This window comes from Rattus rattus, chromosome 10, assembly GCF_011064425.1.
Source record: "Rattus rattus isolate New Zealand chromosome 10, Rrattus_CSIRO_v1, whole genome shotgun sequence".
NCBI classification, from domain to species: domain Eukaryota; kingdom Metazoa; phylum Chordata; class Mammalia; order Rodentia; family Muridae; genus Rattus; species Rattus rattus.
This window is the reverse complement of record NC_046163.1, coordinates 63,537,297-63,555,834: the sequence shown is the minus strand read 5'-3', so window position 1 is coordinate 63,555,834 and position 18,538 is coordinate 63,537,297. Positions and strand designations below refer to the sequence as shown.

The 18,538-nt window shown below is 41.9% G+C and overlaps 1 protein-coding gene across 1 annotated transcript in view; it reads right to left on the bottom strand.

Moving 5' to 3' along the window:
• The window catches only part of Eprs1 (glutamyl-prolyl-tRNA synthetase 1), a 68,163-nt gene that overhangs the window by 26,415 nt on the left and 23,210 nt on the right, over positions 1-18,538 (bottom strand). The window contains 10 exon segments of the mRNA XM_032915598.1: positions 749-1,108; positions 4,206-4,323; positions 4,982-5,094; positions 5,977-6,184; positions 7,074-7,210; positions 8,342-8,452; positions 14,311-14,331; positions 14,580-14,639; positions 15,623-15,707; positions 16,947-17,180. Coding sequence (XP_032771489.1) covers positions 749-1,108; positions 4,206-4,323; positions 4,982-5,094; positions 5,977-6,184; positions 7,074-7,210; positions 8,342-8,452; positions 14,311-14,331; positions 14,580-14,639; positions 15,623-15,707; positions 16,947-17,180 — 1,447 coding nt within the window.

Sequence of the window (18,538 nt, the reverse complement as noted above, 5' to 3'; positions counted from 1 at the left end):
CTAAACTGATGATACCTCTAGGTATTATGGCTTATACCCTTAGTCCCATCACTCTGGAAGCAAAGGCAGATAAATCTGTGAGTTCAAGGCCAGCCTATCTACATAATAAGTTCTAGGACAGCCAGGATACATACAGAGACCTTGTTTTAAATAATATTTTTTTGAGCTATACTCCAGCCTACAAGGAGTATTTTACATACCCTTTAAGAATTGCCTTCTCCTTCCTCATTACTCTGGGTTATAAATACATCTCATAACCACTCAAATGTATCATACGGATTACACTCACATCACAATGTCCTTCACCTCTATGAACTGTGAGGTTTTTTTTTAAACATTTAAATGTTTTTCCATTTTAAAAAGATTTTTCTCTTAACTGAATGTATGTATGTATGTATGTATGTATGTATGTATGTATGTATGTATGTATCTGTGGATGGGTATATGCACAAGGGCAGGTGTGCACTGAGACCAGGGACACTGGATCTTCTTGGAGCTGGATAGGGGAAGAACTGTGAAAGGCTTGACATAGGTACTGGAAGCCAAATTTAGATCTTCTGCAAAAGCCGAATGAAAACCACTGAGTAGTTTCAGTCTTGGCACACAGCAGGCAGTAATAAATGATGATTTCTAGCTCAAAATATTTAAACAGGGAGCCTAGAGCCTGTTTTGTGGGAGAAGTGACAATGCTCACACAGTCAGATCTCAAAGGCTTGCTTATGCTGCACTCTGACCCCAGCACACTGACCTTAGGAGCCTTTTCAGCTTTCAGCTTCCGGACCAGCTCCCCTTGGGCAGCAACTTTACTGTATAAAGATGTGTATTCCCCGGTGTTGGATGGGGACTTTGTAGAAACACTGTGCACTGCTGCAGCAGGGGGGATCCCAGGTCTATACTCCTGCCCAGTTTTCTCTTTATACTCAGCTTTCAAAGTCAAAAGGTGTTTCACAGCTGCGTCGATATCCTCCTTTGGTGCTTTCTTCGCTTTCAGTTCGCGAACCACATCGCCCTGAACCGCCACTCTGCTGTAGAGGACAGCGGAGTCCTCAGCTGCAGCACAGGGAGCACTCACAGCAGCTGCGGGTCTCTCCTTAGGAGCAGAGCCGGTCTACAGAGGCAGAAAGCCAAAAGGAAAGTAAGAATTTATATTAAACATCTTCGCAAGCCTTTATAAAACTATTTCATCGTTATTTCATAAAAACCTTTCACTTCAATTCCTTCCAAAGCTCAGATGAATGAGCTCACACCTAAAAACCTCATCTCAGAGCAATGGTGGCAGCAGACAAAGGGAGAGGAAAGCAGTCACTGCGCAGGCTCAGCATCGGAAACCTGGGGGAGAACAAGGATCCCACAGGAACCTGCATCTGTATCTTTAGGAGACTAAGTACAATACATCCACTCAGGTCAAGAATAAGTCACCATTACAATACATAACAAAGATGCAACATAAAAATAATCATGTATGCTACTAGCAAGGTTAAGTATATTTAACCCATCTAGGTTTATGAAAAAATATAAATGAATCTGTAAAAAGTCATTCAGCAGGCCTTCAGCATTACCATTAACATTCTTTAAAAACTGAGAAATTCTCAATTTATTTCTCAGCAAAGAACTTTGAGACCTCCCCCCACCACACACACCATGCATCAAAAAGCCCTAGATCAGATTTAAATTTTGATGATAACAGTTTCTCTTGGAGGCATGTATTTCCAAGGATCTAAACATCAAAAGGAAACCATTAAGACCGTAGAAATCTCTCACTTCAACTGTACTTGAATTTGTTTCAGGGCTTGCGGTTTCTAACCATATTCATATATATATATATATATATATATATATATATATATATGAATATATATATTTAAACAAGGAATTTTAAAAAATATATATATATATATATATATATTCTTTAAAATTCCTTCCACCTAGAAGTAGGTCTCTGTTCCTTTGAATCTGGGCAAGCTTTTAACTGTCGTTTCAATGTGTACAGCAGACTTGGCTCTGTGAGATCTTCCAGGCTCAACACAAAGGCAACATTGCTAACTAGTTCAAGACCAGCCTGGAATATATCATGAGATTCTGCCATTGTCCGTGTCCAACTCCCCCAACCCAAAAAAATTATTCATATTAACATCAGCTAGATTTTAACTGGATTGTGAATTAGCAATTTAAAAAAAAAGTTCTCACTTTATCAAGTCAAGCATGATCACATACTCTCACAAACATAGCATTAGGAAAAAGGGATAGAGGATGTCTAGTTTAGCCAACCTGGACAACACGTCCAGATCCTGTCTCCAAAAACAAAACAAAACAAAACAAAAAAAACCCCAAATATTTTTAATTGTTAGTTTGATAACTGATATTGCATAATTATGCGGCTGAGAGGTTAAAACACCGACTGCTCCTCCAGAGGACTTGGGTCCCATCTAGGACCCACATGGCTGCGGACAGCCATCTGTGAGCTCCAGGGAATCTGATACTATCCTGGCTTGTGGGCACCAGGCAGAAAAGTGATACGGACTTACGTGTGGTGAAACAACCATATAAAAGTTAAAATTTTAAAAATATATGAGCTATATAAACAAATCGTTTGTAAACATCTCAGAGACCCTGGGCTGAGGGTACACAGCTCAGAGGTAGACCACTTACCTGGTACTGTGAGACCTCAATTTAATTCCAAGTATGGAGAAAGAGAAAGAGGGTGGGAATGGAGGAAGCCAGTGTGGAGTCACTGGTGTGTGATTAATTACACAAGAACACAGGGACGCCACTGAAACAGTTCCTCTCCTTTCTCTTTCCTTCTGGAGGAACTTGGAGATTTTAGTCTGTTCAAATGAGCTCCAAGTGTATAACGTGTACCTACCAAGCTTCCCTCTTCTAATGAACTATGTTTCTGTCTTACCAAAACAAATCTAGTAGTTACTGTTTCATCCTAATTACACATCCTGAATCTACCTCCTATTGTCCTTCCCTAGCTCTAGTTGGATCAAGCCTGATCACACCACCAATATAACCTTGTCTCATCACCCCACTGCCTTCAATGGATCCCGCCTGTGTTAGGAGATCAAAGGTGTCAGCAAGTTCACGGCAGCACTCTGAGACATTCTAATACCCAAGGAAAACAAGACAGCACGCCTGTCGTTTGTCAGACACTGTGCTACTGGCTCCCAGCAGTTAGTTATACTGTCTGGTGACCCAGCTCAAGACACTGCTCTGCTGTGCACAGCTGCTGGGCCTGAAGAGCAAATACTTGTCAAAAATCACCAAAGCCAGGAAGTGAGCACAGCAAGCGCAATCAGGATGCAAGCATCGTGTGCAGTCTCAGTTCAAGGTTCAAGAAAATAGAAGAACTATTTTTCTCTCAGTATATCATTTTTAAGAATAAATAATAATATTTAAAGACAAAACATTTTCAGAATGACACTTAAAATCTTCAATTTATATGTATAATTTTTTCAAATAGCTGCTAAATAGTTAGACAGAAGTATTTTATTGGGAACTCATTTGGCTGAGGGTGACACTAAAAGTCTTCTGAGACATTAAGGAGCCATGATCAAGGATATCTGAGAGCCTCTGGCCTATAAGAAAAATCCACCTCCCCCAACCCCTCCCATCTGTCACCATCGCCAAATCTACACTCTGTATGAAGAGAACAAGACGTGCATTTCCATCTACGAGCCTCTTAAAGCAGACAGCGGGCAGGGGGCCTATGTCATTCCAGAGGCTATGAAGCATGACCTCTAAGATGAAAACAAACATTCACATCCACCACGTAAAGGCAAAGGGACTTCCCACTGCCACACTACGGGACTTCCCTTCCTTTTCTCAGAACTTCAATGGCAGGAGAGAGCTCTTCTATACAAGGTAGTTGGGATACAAACAAGAATTCTGTTAAAACATATAAAATAGAATAAAAGAAGAAAGGGTGGGAGAGAGGATCTACTGCAGGAAGTGGGGGAGTCCCCCAAATGGTCTGTCAGTCTAGGCTGTCTTAGTTTTTGGTATAATAAAATTACTTTTTAAATAATTGTGTTCTCTAAAATGTTTTAAAATTTTACAGGAATGGATGAAACAAACAGCAAAACAAAAAAACAGCACTTAATGTCTTCTCCAATCTCAGAATCTCAAAATCAAGGACAACCAAGTCTAAAGAGATCCAGTCTAAGCCCTGGGGTTCCGAACTCTCTGTTAAAATCAGTATTTACCTCCTTTTTTGAGATTTCCACTTTAGTCTTTTCCTTTGATCCAGATGTTGGCATCTCCTTGGTGTGCCCATCGGGTATATATATCAAGATGCAGGGGGCTTCTTTGCAACTATATGGGCTAAAAAGACAACAGCCAATAGTTTATTTGAACACAATTATCTAAACAGCAATTAAAGCTGTTTACTGGATAAATTCAATGACACCAGCTAATGCTTTTCAAAGCCCAGTGCATTTTGGGGTAATGCCACTTAACTAAGAGTGGGTATGATTGATTCAGTTTTGGTCTCTCCTGTACTAATCTAAAAGACACCTGGTCTAAGGAGACTAATCTTATCTGAGAGTACTTTCCCATCAGCACAAAGCCACATCAGGTCTCACTGACCTGTACCACAGGTTATTTAGGGGGACTGGAGGGCTCTGTTTTCAACACCTCACTGCCCCAGCACTTGGTCTTACGAGTTACATCCCACAGGGAAATGAAAGTTGTTTCACTTTAGAAATGAATGACTTATTAGCATTCAGTATGCACTATTTATTAAATTACTCATGTGAAATATTAAAATATAGAACACCAAATCAAACAGCAAGAATTTATCAGACATAGTATTTTAGTCAGGCTCAACTTTTGAATTATTCACTGTAAGAATTTCAAACATTTTGTTTAGATGTTATATTTATTTACCAAACAGGCAGCTGAGGTAGACTGCCTGCTTAAGAGGCTGCAGGGTCAATCCTCAAGAGCATAAAACAAACACACAAAGGTCACAAACACGTACCTGACAGGTTCGTATGGCTGGTCGCATATGAAGAATCCACGCCTCTGCAATTGTATGATGTCTCCTTTCTTCAAATCCTTAAGGCAGGGATCTCCTAGCATTAGTTCTTCATGCTATGAAAATAATACAGAAGCAAATGTGCCTTTCGATGCAGGACACGAAGACAACTAAACAACACAAGCAATGTTCCACTTGGAACAGTTTTACTACTTGAGGGCTGGGTAACTGGCTCACTCAGTAAACTCTTTGCCTTGAAAGCACAAGACCCCAAGTGGGATCATCATAACCCACACAAAAAATGCTGGGTGTGGGGATGGACACTTGTAACTCAGTGTTGACGAGGCAGAAACGGAGGATTCCTGAGCACAGTGAGTATTCTGATTAAGTGGTTTTTGTTTTGCTTTGAGACATCTCACCATGAAGCCAAGGCTAACCTGGGTCTAGCAACCTTCCTGTCTGAGCCTCAGGAATGCTGGGATTACAGGCAAGGACAGTCATCACACTCCTTACAGGTAACACTGGTGAGCTGTAGTAGCTCTGGGAAGCCTTACATACAATGACAGCAATCTTGTCCAAGTAATCTCCTAAAACAACTAAGAATGCAGTTGGAAGGGAAGTTACAGCAACACTTCACTGTATTTCACCAGTCATTTACAAAATGTGAACACTAATCTTTACATCTTTTTTGTTTGCTTGTTTCCATTTATTTTGTTTCAGTATAGAAGCTCAACCCAGGGCCTTGTACATGCTAGGCTATCTGCTTTTAGAGACAATTTTACTATGTAGACCAAGGTGGCATGAAATCACGATCTTCCTGCCTCACCCTCCCCAGTAATATTGGGAGCAACCAATTGACATGAGCAACCAGGCCCAGGTACTTCTTTATATTTAAATAAATCCGACAATCACTGTCTATTTTACCTAAGAAATTAAAACATTTAAAAGTAGCTTTCAACATGCTAAGGTCTATGTTCGTGTTTCTTGCAGTTAGTTACCTTACTGTCTTTGTTGACGTACTGCTTGAAGTCCTCGTCTTTTCCTAGCACTGGCTTTGTAATCAAGTGCTCATAAGTGACACAGACTGCTGGGACAGGGAGAGCGTGTGTGCTCTCTGCAAGCCAAGTGATCTTAGTTGTTTTCTTGTAGTCTTTGTTTTCCAAATTCAATTTTGCATCCAGAGATGTAATTTTTCCATCTGCATTTCTATAAAAGATTGAAAAGTATTAAAACAAAAAAAGAAAATAAACTGCTAGAAATGTAATATTATTCTGTAGTAAGAGGATGAAGAATTCTCTTTAGAAAAATTCCAAACAAACATCTATTTAATTTTTAACATATGTGTGACAGGCATTAGCTGTATGAATGTCACAAACTACATTGAGAATACTAGTAATTCACTGGAGCACAGATCTATACACATCTGTTAAAGAAAACAGATACATTCAGGAATTTAAAGTCACCTGCACTATTAATCACTATAAGTCTGCAATGCTTCAATTAACAATTACTGGCAAGTATATGTTATTGGCTGCGTAGATAGATTTTAGAACTTACATAAATCTTAAACATAGTATATTTTAATATTGTGAAAACCTGTTGCACACAATATTAACTAGAAAGTAAAATTCATCATCAACATTGGCCAATCTACTTTAAATGTTTGACTAAGGATAAAATATGTAAAAATTACTTATATAAAATATCCTAGCCAAAAAGATCCCGCAGCAATTATTAGATGAGATACTATGAGCACACAAAGCAACGAGCTATTTCTTGTATGTCTAAACTGATTCCCAGCATGCACTCAACAGCTCAGAACTAGCTATAACTCTAGTTATAGATCTTCTGATTTCTGGGGCTACTAAGCACCCACTAAGTACACATACACATTCATGCAGGCAAAATACTCACACATGTAAAATAAAAATGCACGAATCTATAAACTAAAGTGTCATTGTCTCCACTGGGCAAATTTACCAGTCAGCAGCACTAGTGCCAAGGACTTCAGTCAGGGTCTGATTTAAATAATGTCAATACATAAATAAAGATCAAAGACTTTTTTCCTACAGAGTTAAAAAAGTAAAACTCTTACTTGTGTATTTTAGTAATGTTGATATTGCCCCAGTTTATAAATGTGACCATCTCACCCTCTGAGAAAGTCTCTGCATCAGCTCCTTCTATGAAAACCTTGGGACTATACCACACAGGCTTCAAACCAACATCAGGATTCTGAATGAGAAGAGAAAAGCAGGATATGAGTTAAGCAACTCACTACTGAACCCAGAGTACAGCATGTAAAACCTTCCACCCTGCACTGTGCTCTTTAAACAAACAAAGGTTCTCTGTGTTTGTGCCAAACAAGGAAAGGCAAGTTTCACCTGAGTTCCCAATTCTATTCTTTGAATTTAAACAGTTCAGAGTCATTACACGAGCACACACTCAAAGCAGAAAACCCACACTCTGAAGCCTATCTCTGATACTGGACCCAATCACTATGACAGAGTTACAGCTGTCAGCCTGTCTCACTGATTTCAGGGACAAAGGCATAGTACTAAACCCCACAACCAGAATGTGCCTCACGGTCTTCAGTCTCACTGCTTTGTATACAAGGAAGGAGCCGCCAATCTCACAGAATACTATCAGACAGAAGATTCCAATTTGGCAGAAAAATCTGAAGGTTTGTGTTTTAAAAGACAAATTTTGAGCAAGTATCATGTATGTGCAGTCAGGTAAACTACCCTGCTTCACATGGTGGATCTCATGATGAAAAAGATAAAGACTAAAAAGAGACCTCTTCCATTGGAGGCTCCTAGCTCCAAATCTCCAGACATGAGTACATAACCTGGAGTGAACTGCAGACACCAGGAAAAGTACAAAGGACCACTGCGGGTAAGGGAACAGGAGAGGGTAAAAGCAGGTTATCTGAAAGTAGAAATGGGGAAAATGGGGAGAGGGCTCTGGGGAGGAGGACGGAGTAAAGATATCTGAAAATGTCCTAAGAAATCATACATTATAACTATTTAACAAAAACCCAAGAGCAGGCATGAGAAGCTGCCTTTTGAGTTATGGGAGAGAGCTAGCCAAGAGACTCCCAGCATTATACACTATTGACTTTAAGAAGGAAGAGTTTTCTTTTCACATTAATATTTTGTCTCTGTATAACAGAAAGCAAGTGCTGATTGAATCTAACAGCTCTGCCATGTGCTGCCCATTACTAGTTAATAAATTACTGCAGTATACAAATCCACACTAAGATTTGCTCCAATTGGTATTAAATCTTGACAGATAATCTGAAATAGAAAGCATCTCAAAGCCACCCTCCTCTGACAGAAGGAAACAGCGGTTACAATGCAGGGCGACCTTGGGATGTCTGGCTACTTCCTTCATCTCCTCCTGCGCGTCCAGGACGTTCACTGGGATCACCTCCTTCTTCAGCAATGCAACGTACCTTGGAGCCACAGGGTCAATAACCTGCAACAAACATCCTCATGTACGCACTGAAACACGCAGTAACACGGCAGGAATAAATAAGTAACAGCAAGGAACACTAACTGGTTTTCTTTGTTACTGCATTTACTAATTTTTTAATCTGTTAATTCTTTAATATCTAATTCATCTGTTCATTTCTTTACTATTAACTGCCATGGAAAGTTTAAAAAGAAAAATGAAAAAACTAATTACAAACCAGCAGACACAGAAGATTTAAGATTTCCTTCCCCAAAATAATGACTGGCAAGTAAAAGAAAGTGAAGGAAACAAGTCAGAAGTATTTTGAAGGTAATCTTTAAGTCTAGCAGTATTAGAAATGAGGAAAAATCCTGGAAGGGCTATAAATTAAGATCTAAAGGTAATTTGGTATTCAGTTCTGCACTGTAGAGATACCCACTTGAAGGAGTAAGGATAGTAAGAGTTTCGAGTATCATTTCTGTAATAGGCTAAGCACCACAGACCTCCATAGAGCAGAATAACGTTAGATCACTATAATAAGGCAACTCTGCAGTCTCAAAGAACAAACAAGGTCACCCTTCTGAGCTACATGCCACACACAAGGTGGAGCTCTATGCTAAAAAGTAGAAATCTGAAACACATCTGGTCTCAAGCATTTTGGAAAAAGAACATTCAGTGTATACAGAAAACCTACTACATCCCCAAACCTAGCACGAATTTGGCATTGACGGGCATGCAGTACGTATTTGTAGATGACCTGACTGGTTTTAACTGTGCTGTAACCCATTCTGGAGTCAGTATAAAGGATCCACTGACCAGGGTCGACAGCAGTGCTTAGACAGTGAACACTGGGGGGATGAGCACACAAGCAAATGCACAGCTAGGTCTGGTGTCCCACACTGCTGCTCCTTGTACAGGGGAGGCTAGGTTAAGGGGAAGACCCTTCCTCAGACAGACAGACAGACAGACAGAAGATAGATAGAGATGGATGATAGACAGACAGACATGTAGATAGACAGACAGATGAATGGATGAGTAACAAATGCAGTCAGATAATATTTAAGCCTCTAAAAGTCTTTGAAAAAGCAATACAACCCAAAGAAGCGTAGCTCCAGCCTGCTGCTGCAGCTAGCCTCCTTACCTGCTGCAGCTAGCCTCCTTACCTGCTGCAGCAAGCCTCCTTACCTGCTGCAGCTAGCCTCCTTACCTGCTGCAGCTAGCCTCCTTACCTGCAGCAGCTAGCCTCCTTACCTGCTGCAGCTAGCCTCCTTACCTTACCTCCTTACCTGCTGCAGCTAGCCTCCTTACCTGCTGCAGCTAGCCTCCTTACCTGCTGCAGCAAGCCTCCTTACCTGCTAGCACCTGCTGCAGCTAGCCTCCTTACCTGCTGCAGCTAGCCTCCTTACCTGCTGCAGCTAGCCTCCTTACCTACTGCAGCTAGCCTCCTTACCTGCAAAGCTGTCAAGTGATGTTAGCTGTGTATGGTGGACCAAGACTTTAATTCCAATTCTCAGGACACTGAAACAGGAGGGTCTCTGTGATCTCAAGGCTGGCCTGGTCTAGTTAGCAAGTTCAAGGACAGTCAGGGCTATGGAAAGACTGTCTCACAACAAAAAAGGGGGGCAGGGAGGGGCATTTTCATAGCCAGAGTAGCTGTCTATACAGATTCTCAGGCTGCCCTAGAGAAGTATGATTCATATGGTCTAGGCAAAATTAGGAAATGTGTTTTTAAAATTCACTCTTCAAAATGTATCAAGCAAATGTGAAGAACCATGACTTATTTGAAACATTGGAATTCATAGCCAGAAATGGTCTCCAGGTTTAGGCTCAAGCACTTGCTCAATGGCACTGTTATGATGGCTGCAGTGCATGTGAGAGGGGCCTGGCAGTACCACACAGGCCATTAGAAGGCAACACCCACAACCACCCAAAAGAGTAGCAGCAGCTAGGAACTGAGGTGCCACACACATGGCATCACACAAACAACACAAGAACAGAGGGAGAAAGGGAGAGGACGAGAACCGTGTGGCCGCCCTTCCCAGATTTCCCTGACAGCCATGACAGAAAACCCTTCTGGGAAAGCTGTGGGCTAAGAGAAGGCTGAAGTTACTACATGGGGCTTGGGGGGTGGGTGTGGGAGGTGGGGCTCAGGCTTAGGGTTTGATTTCCAGCAAACTCTGGGTAGCTTAACTGGCAGTAAATTCAGTCTCAGAGTTTCTGGTACCTCTGTGAACATTAGGCACACATATGGGGCAGATATACACACAGATATATACACAAATATCTGTACCCATAAAATGAAATAAAAATGTAAAAGTGAAAACCTTTATTTTATTTTTTTATTTTTTGTAGTTCTAACATGGGGGTCTCCTCACTGGCCCAGCCAATTCATCCTATAGAAAAGTTCAGGCCCTGCTCAGAACATTTCCTATGTCCTCCCTATCAAACACGAGCAGATAAAACAGAGATGATGCGACATGGCTACTAATACCAAACCACAGAACGTGCATAGAAAGCTATTCTGAAGATCTTTGAAATGTGACAGTAAAAATGAGAAATTCAACAGCAAGTTAAGTAGATAACCAGAAAGCAGAGCCATCAATCGAGAGAGTGAAGATATAACTGGAGGGGACACCTGCCATGTCCACAGAGAAGAAAGGCTGAGCCGCAGCTGAAGTGGTAGGGCCACATTCACTGCGTGCCAGTGTGGGAGAGGGAGGGAGGAGACAGAGGAAAGCAAAAAGGAAAACAGGACTGCAACACTTGAGAGACAAAGACAGAGGCCAGAGAATCACTGTAAGTCTGAGGGTCAGGCAGGGCTATACAATAGAACTGTCTCGAAAAACCAAGGGGGAGTGTCTGTTAAACTTCAGAACTGAAGGAATGAGTTTTACGCTAGAACCATATGTCATTTCAATGGATACAATGAAAACAAACCCACACTAAGGAATACTACAATTTCCAAGTAAAAGAACAGGTCATAGCCAACCAAGCATGGTAACCCAGACTGAGGCCGTAAGATCCTGGGTTACAGAGTTAAGACCAAGTGATAAATCAACACACTTACCAGGTCAAAAATCTAACACAGAGGTAAGCACCTAGAGACCCCATCTGTTACTCAGGAGACTGAAGTGGGGTAGCTACTTGAATCTGCAAGTTCAAGATTGGTCTAGGCAACACAACAAGCCTTCCTTTAAAAACATGACTTTTAGAATGTCATATAAAAAGGTCTCAGTAGATCTCTTTATTCCATTCAGAGTGCAGCACATAAGAAAGGATGGTAAGAAAGAAGGACCAGCTAATACGGTAATGCACACACGCCTATAGTCCCAGCTCCTAGGGAGACTGAGCTAAAGGACCACTTAAGCCCAGGTGCTGGAGACCCAACTGGATACCACAAAGACCCACTACAAACAGAACTAAGCAAAACCATCCAGGAAATAGGCGATGGGTGATAAGAAGAGATCTGTGTGTACAGCTCTGTCCCTAAAGCACAAAACAATTGGCACCACCAGAGAGGTTCATAGGCTCTGACAAAGATTTCTCCAAGAGCAAATTAAAGAACATGTGTAGTGTCTGGAAGGAATTTGGTGGCCTCATAGAACTTCTGAGAACCAGGGGTCAATAAATGAGGAGGGAGAACAGGCAAAATAAAACAAATGGCAGGAAGAAACCAAATTCTTACAGGAAAAACAGACCAAAGCTCCTGTCTAATCACAGGCAGACAAGAGAAGAAAACCCAAGTACTGACCTACATGCCTAGAGTATGGACAGCAAGCCCCACAGGAGTCATCCAAGAACTCAGCGGGGAGGAATGTAAAGGGGAGAGCCCAGAGAATCATATGGCCCAGAGAAATACATTGCATATATTTGAAATAAATAGACACATATAGCTTGATTAAGACTTAGACCTATGAAGGTTGTGTACCTAAAAAGGTATACAAATAAACATTCTATTAAAAACAGAGACATCATGAATTTTGCAGGCAATGGACGGAACTTGGGAATATCATCCTAAGTGAGGTAAACCAGAACCAGAAAGACACATATAGTATATAACTCATTTAATAAGTGGACATTAGCAATAATTACAGGATAACCATGCTACAATCCACAGACCCAAAGCGACTGGGTAATAAGTAGTTTCCAAGGAAGAATGCACTAATCTCACTCAGAAGGTGAAACTAAATCGTCATCAGAGGTGAGTGGAGAGAGGGAAGAGTACAGGAGAGGGGTAAAGAGAGGGACAGGGCTAGGAGTGTGAATGGAGACTTGGTGGAGACCATCTTTGGTCCTAGCTGGAGGCTAGGATGAGGGAGGGTTTGGGGAGTCTCTGGGGGTGACCTTATCTGAGATTCTTACCAGCAGGGCATACAGAGACTGAACTGGCCACCTCCTGTAACCAGGCAGGACTTCTAGAGGAGGGAGGAGGACATCAATCCACCCATAAAACCTTCAACCCAAAATCTGTCTTGCCTACAAGATAGATGCACAGGGATAAAGATAGCGCAGAAACTGAGGGAACAGTCAACCAATGACTGTCCCAATTTGAGACCCATCCTGTGGGAGAGAGCCAACCCCTGACACTATTAATGATGCTCTGCTTGCAGACAGGAACCTGACTTAACTGTCTCCAGAGAGGCTTCATCCAACAGTGGATAGAGGGAGATGCAGACTCCCACAGCCGAACATCAGGCAGAGCTTGGGGAGTCTTGTGGAAGAGTTGGGGATAGAAGTGAGCAAGCCAGAAGGGTCAAGGGTCAAAGAAGACCTACAGAGTCAACTAACCTGGGACCATGGGAACTCACAGAGCCTGGACCACCAACCAGGGAGCATGCAGGGACAGGACCCTAGACCCCCTGCACAGCTGTAGCAAATGTGCAGATTGGCATTCATGCAGGGTCTCCTAACAAGTGGAGCAGGGGCTGTCTGGGTCTCTGTTCCCTGCCATTGGGTCCCCTTCCCCTACTTGGACTGCTTGGTTGGCTCTCAGTGGGAGAGGATGTGCCTAGTCCTGCTGGGACTAGATGTCCCAGGGTAGCGTAGTACCCAAGGGGCTCCCCTTCTCTGAGGAAAAGGCGAAGGGGTAATGGGGAGAGGGACTTGTAGGATTGTAAGGGTGGGACTAGGGCATTGGGGGGAACAATGGTCAGGATATAAAGTGAGTAAAAAATAAACTACTGGAAAAAATTAAAATTCATCTGCAAAGGAAAAGAAGTACACAAATATTAACTTCCTTGTAAATTCTACTTGTGTTTGTTTAAGTAACTGCAGCAACAGAAAGAACCAATTAATGATTCCTTAATATATAAATACAACTCACTAAAAGTAAAAAACTAAATAAATTCAAGACACATGCGAGACAAGCAACTACTTGAGGCAAGACATCGGCACAACCAAGCAGCAACGTCCAGGAAGAATACAGATCACAATCACAGGGACCGCACCGCAGAACGTGCATTCTAACAATTCGCCTTATTCTAGTGTCCAAGCACCCGCTTCCAGGTAGGGATTAACAATGTCAATATGCATGATTCCTGGTTTGATTTTCCAATTAAGAAAGCTTTTTTTTTTTTTCAAGCTGAAAGCACAGCAATTGTAGTTAGCAAACCTTCATTACAACTCAATACAATATGTAATTTTTTAAACTTCTATGTCCTCTCAGCACACAAGGGAACAGTGGAATGAAGTTAACCAAGTCTCCCTTTGCCATAAAGAACAGAGGACATATTTGGCAAACTAGGGATGATGCACTGTTAACAGGTTTGATTGTGCAAGTCTTTACAGAAAGTGATTGTGCTTCAAAGCTGTGTAACGGCTCGGTTTGTAACATGTACTATGCTAAAAGCTATGTTTACGGCAATACAAGTATGAAGTGATACCTTCTTACAGAGAGCTCGCAGCTTGAAAGCAGAAAAATGAAATGCAGAGTGTTCGTAAAAGATTTAAGAAAAAACTATCACCATTTCCCATAAATTCAAGTTTGTTGCTTCAATAATTGTTCCTTGCTGGGGCAATTAACATGTTTATCCCCTCATCCACAAAGAAGGAAATCATTCCATTCCCTACAGTCTGCACAATGGTAACATGGCGCAGAGGACCTGCTCTGCAAAAGCACACCAGGGAGGGAGGCAAGGAGAGGATTCTGTACCTTTTTGTTAAACGCCCAGATTTTGTCCCATTCCATGTTTACAACAGACCTTGAGGAGCCCTAGAAAAGCAATAAAAATAGTTTAAGAATGAGAAATACCAAGCGGAGGGGCTGGCAAGACAGCTCAGTGGATAAAGGTGTGTGCCCCCAAGCCTAATGCCCTGGAACCCACAGGGCAGAGGAAAGAACGTGTCCTAGCAGGAGCCTCCGACCTCCACATGCACACTCAACATAAACTAAGACATAATGCCCAGGAGAGGACTGTGCTTCAGTTAAGCACACTTACAGTGACAAACAAAACAAACACTCAGAGACGCACCTCACTGCAAGGAGCCCTCCGTGTGCAGCCGACAGCACTCCTTGCTGGAAGCCATTCTGTGGGCTGCTCAGAGTAGATACCTGACCACCCACCACACGAAAATAGTCCACTGTTTTTGTTCCAATCTTTTATACTTTTGAAGATTTATTCTTATTATATATAAGTACACTGTAGCTGTCTTCAGACGCACCAGAAGAGGGCATTGGATCCCATTACAGATGGCTGTGAACCACCATGTGGTTGCTGGGAAGTGAGCACAGGACCTCTGAAAGAGCAGTCAGTGCTCTGAACCACTGAACCAACTCTCCAGCCCCCAATCTTTTTTTATTATAAAACATTAATTTATTGTTTTATAATTTATATTGTTAGGCAGGCACGGTGATGTGCACACTTGGGAAACGGGCAGGATGACCTCTATAGGACAACCCAGTCTACACACCGATTTCCAAGTGAGTCCGAGGCACAGGGTGAGGGGAAAAAGCCTGTCCTTGCTAGGCATGGATTACATATTCAGTCCCAGTACTCGGGAACCTAGGGCAGGAAGCCCACCAGGAAGGGATTCAAGGTCCACATGAGCAAAAGAGTGAAACCTTACTCCAAAATAACAAATCTCACGGTGAACCACAGCGTAACCCACACAAACATGGAGTAGGAAGAACATGGATAGCAACAAAAGGGATGGTAACAGGAATGCCTCAGAGCTGGGAAAGAAACCATCACTTGCCTGAGCAGCAATGAACTGCTTCAGTCCCTCAACTGTCATCCCTCTCCTCAGAACTCCACGAACTGTAGGAAACCGAGGGTCATCCCTGGGAAATACACACACTGTTAAGTTTTTACATAACTTAGATACAGAGAAGATTCCTCCGTGTCTGAATAATAAATTATATTTAGAACAAACTGGAAGCACAGGCCTGTAATCCCAGCACCTACAAGGTTGAGGCAGGAAGAATCTCAAGTTCAAGGTCAACCTTAGCTACAGAAATCCTATTTCAAATTAAATAAATAATATCCAGCTAATGTCTGCCTCAACAGAATGCAATGGTAACATGCCTTTAATTGCTGCACTTGGGAAGCAGAGGTAGGCAGATCTCTGTGAGTTCAAAGCTAGCCTGGTATACATAGCAAGATCTAGGCCAGTAAAGGCTGTATAGTGAGACTGCCTCAAAAAACAGACCGGACAATATATGAAATTATGTCAATTATTTATGAATATATAAATAAGTATATAAAAGTTATTGATATTTGGCTTGGATTTAAAATTTTCAGTACAGCTGCAATTATACCCTTTATACAAAGATAGTACTCAAGATAAACCTACCTTTTATCAAACCCAGCTCTTTAATAAAACTGCCATTTGCTGGCATATACACAGAATAGCCTTATCTTGGTCATATTTGTGTTTTACTCTTTGAAGAGGCTAAAAGTGAACTCAGAACCTACTGCCTTCACTTCTTGAGTGACAGATGTTTGTTCCTGGCCAACATTATGCTGATAGTATAAACCAACATACAAGTTCTTGAAGGCAAAATAGTGTTTTCAGATTTCTAATTATGAAAATCCAGATATATGGGCACAACTTACATACACACATGCTGAGTCCCAGCTTTACACTAACATTACAAGGATCCCGTGATGTTACTCCTCCCCACAGCAATCTTCTTCTCTGCTGAGGAAATGCCTACAAATGAGGTGAGCCCTGGACTATGAGCCTGAGCCCCCTTCACCCTTGCACTGGGACACAGAGAGATCTCATAGCCACACCCGAGTGAAGTCTGCCGAGTGATGGAGACAGCTCTGAAAGAGCAGTTGCATCACAAGCCTCTGCATTAACACTAAGACCCACGCCCACAGGACCAGGCAAGTGCAGCTCTCACTTCCCTATGCTACGGTCTGCAGCAGGCAGCACACGGTTACAGCATTAAGTCAGGGAGAGGGGCCAAGTAATGGCTGAAACGGGGATGAAATAGGGATCTCACAGGCCTATAGGCCTATCCACCGCACCACTTCCTAGTCAAACTGACAACGCCCCGGGACATCAGACATACCATCCATCTACCAGTCCTTCATTGACAAACCACGTAAGCTTTCTCTTGGACAGCACTGTGTTGTTGAGATTTAAGCGACTGTATTCCCAGATATATGGTTTCCTTATGCCTAAGGCGTCAATAATCCAGTAAAACTGCTCATCTCGGTCGTGGTACTCTGTCGTCCTCAAGGCATGAGTAACACCTTCAATGCTGTCCACTATAGGACAGGCAAAGTCATACGTTGGGTAAACACTGAGAGGAAAAAGAGAATGGTTTTCTAAATAAAGTTACTCTATTTTATCTTCCCCACCTTAATCATTAGCAGCCATATGTATTTAATTTTTTTCTTTTTCTTTTTGCTGGATATGGTAACGCATGCTTATAATACCAAAACGTGGGACAACAGAAGCAGAAAGATCACTACAAACTCTAGGCTAACCTGGCATACCTAATCACACTAATTACACACAGAGAGAGAGACAGAGAGAGAGAGAGAGAGAGAGAGAGAGAGAGAGAGAGAGAGAGAGAAAGAGAAAAAAGTTGAGACTGTTTTGATATACTTTGAGTATTTTCATGTAGAAAACAATTTATTGTTTTTTTAACTATCATTTTTATTTTATGTGTTTTCAGGGTTTTGCCTGCATGCACAGGACAGTGCGCTATTTATGTGCAGTGCATGCCGAGGCCAGAAGGGAATGGGAGAAGTCAAATGGTCACAGGTGGTAGTAAGCTAAAATGAGCTGCTGGTAACGCAAATCCTCTAGAAAAGCATTCAGTTACACTGGCCAAATTAATACTGAACTAATAGTAATACTGACAATTACAGTAATGTAATACTGAAAATTACAGTATTTCTGTAATTGTCTATATATTGTAACAGCAGACAACATACTATACATAGAATTTACATGAAACCTAGCCTTTAAATATCCTTAGTAATCCCTAAAAGCCTTACAACTGTAGTGAACTGTGCTCAGGGGACTACAAGATGGCTCTTGGGCAAAGGCACCTTTACCTGAAGATCTGGATTTAGTCCCTGGAGCCCTCACAGCAGGTGAGAACTGACTCTATCAAGTTGTCATCAGATTGCCACATGTGTGTTTTGGCACATGAACTCACTTATATAAATGTTAAAAATGAAAAAGAAAACAGATGTACTCAAGAACAGAGTATGGCACTCAGGAGGCTGTAGCAGGAAGATCAACAGGAAGCAGGAGTGAACTTTGGTAGGAAGAAAGGAACTGGGGAAGGGAGACAGGTAAGCAACAAAACATTTCATTCGAGATGAAGTCATTTTTACCCCATGCTGGGCACTGAACCCAGGCCTTCTGAATGCTAGGTAAGCTGTGGACCCTGACCTGCCAGGCTCTGTTCCAGCAGCAGGACAGCATTTCCTACACTGCGGAATAGCACTTGCCTAGCATATGGAGGTACTGGGCTTATGGCTACACTGTTGGGGGGAAAAACAGACCAAAACAACACAACAAACATTAAAGGGTGATTTCTACCTAAACTGAAGCATCAATGAACGTAGGGTGTCTTCTGCTGCGTCTGACTGTGTCACTATGTTTGAGTGAAAAAAGTGCACTCATTTACCTAAAATAATAAAT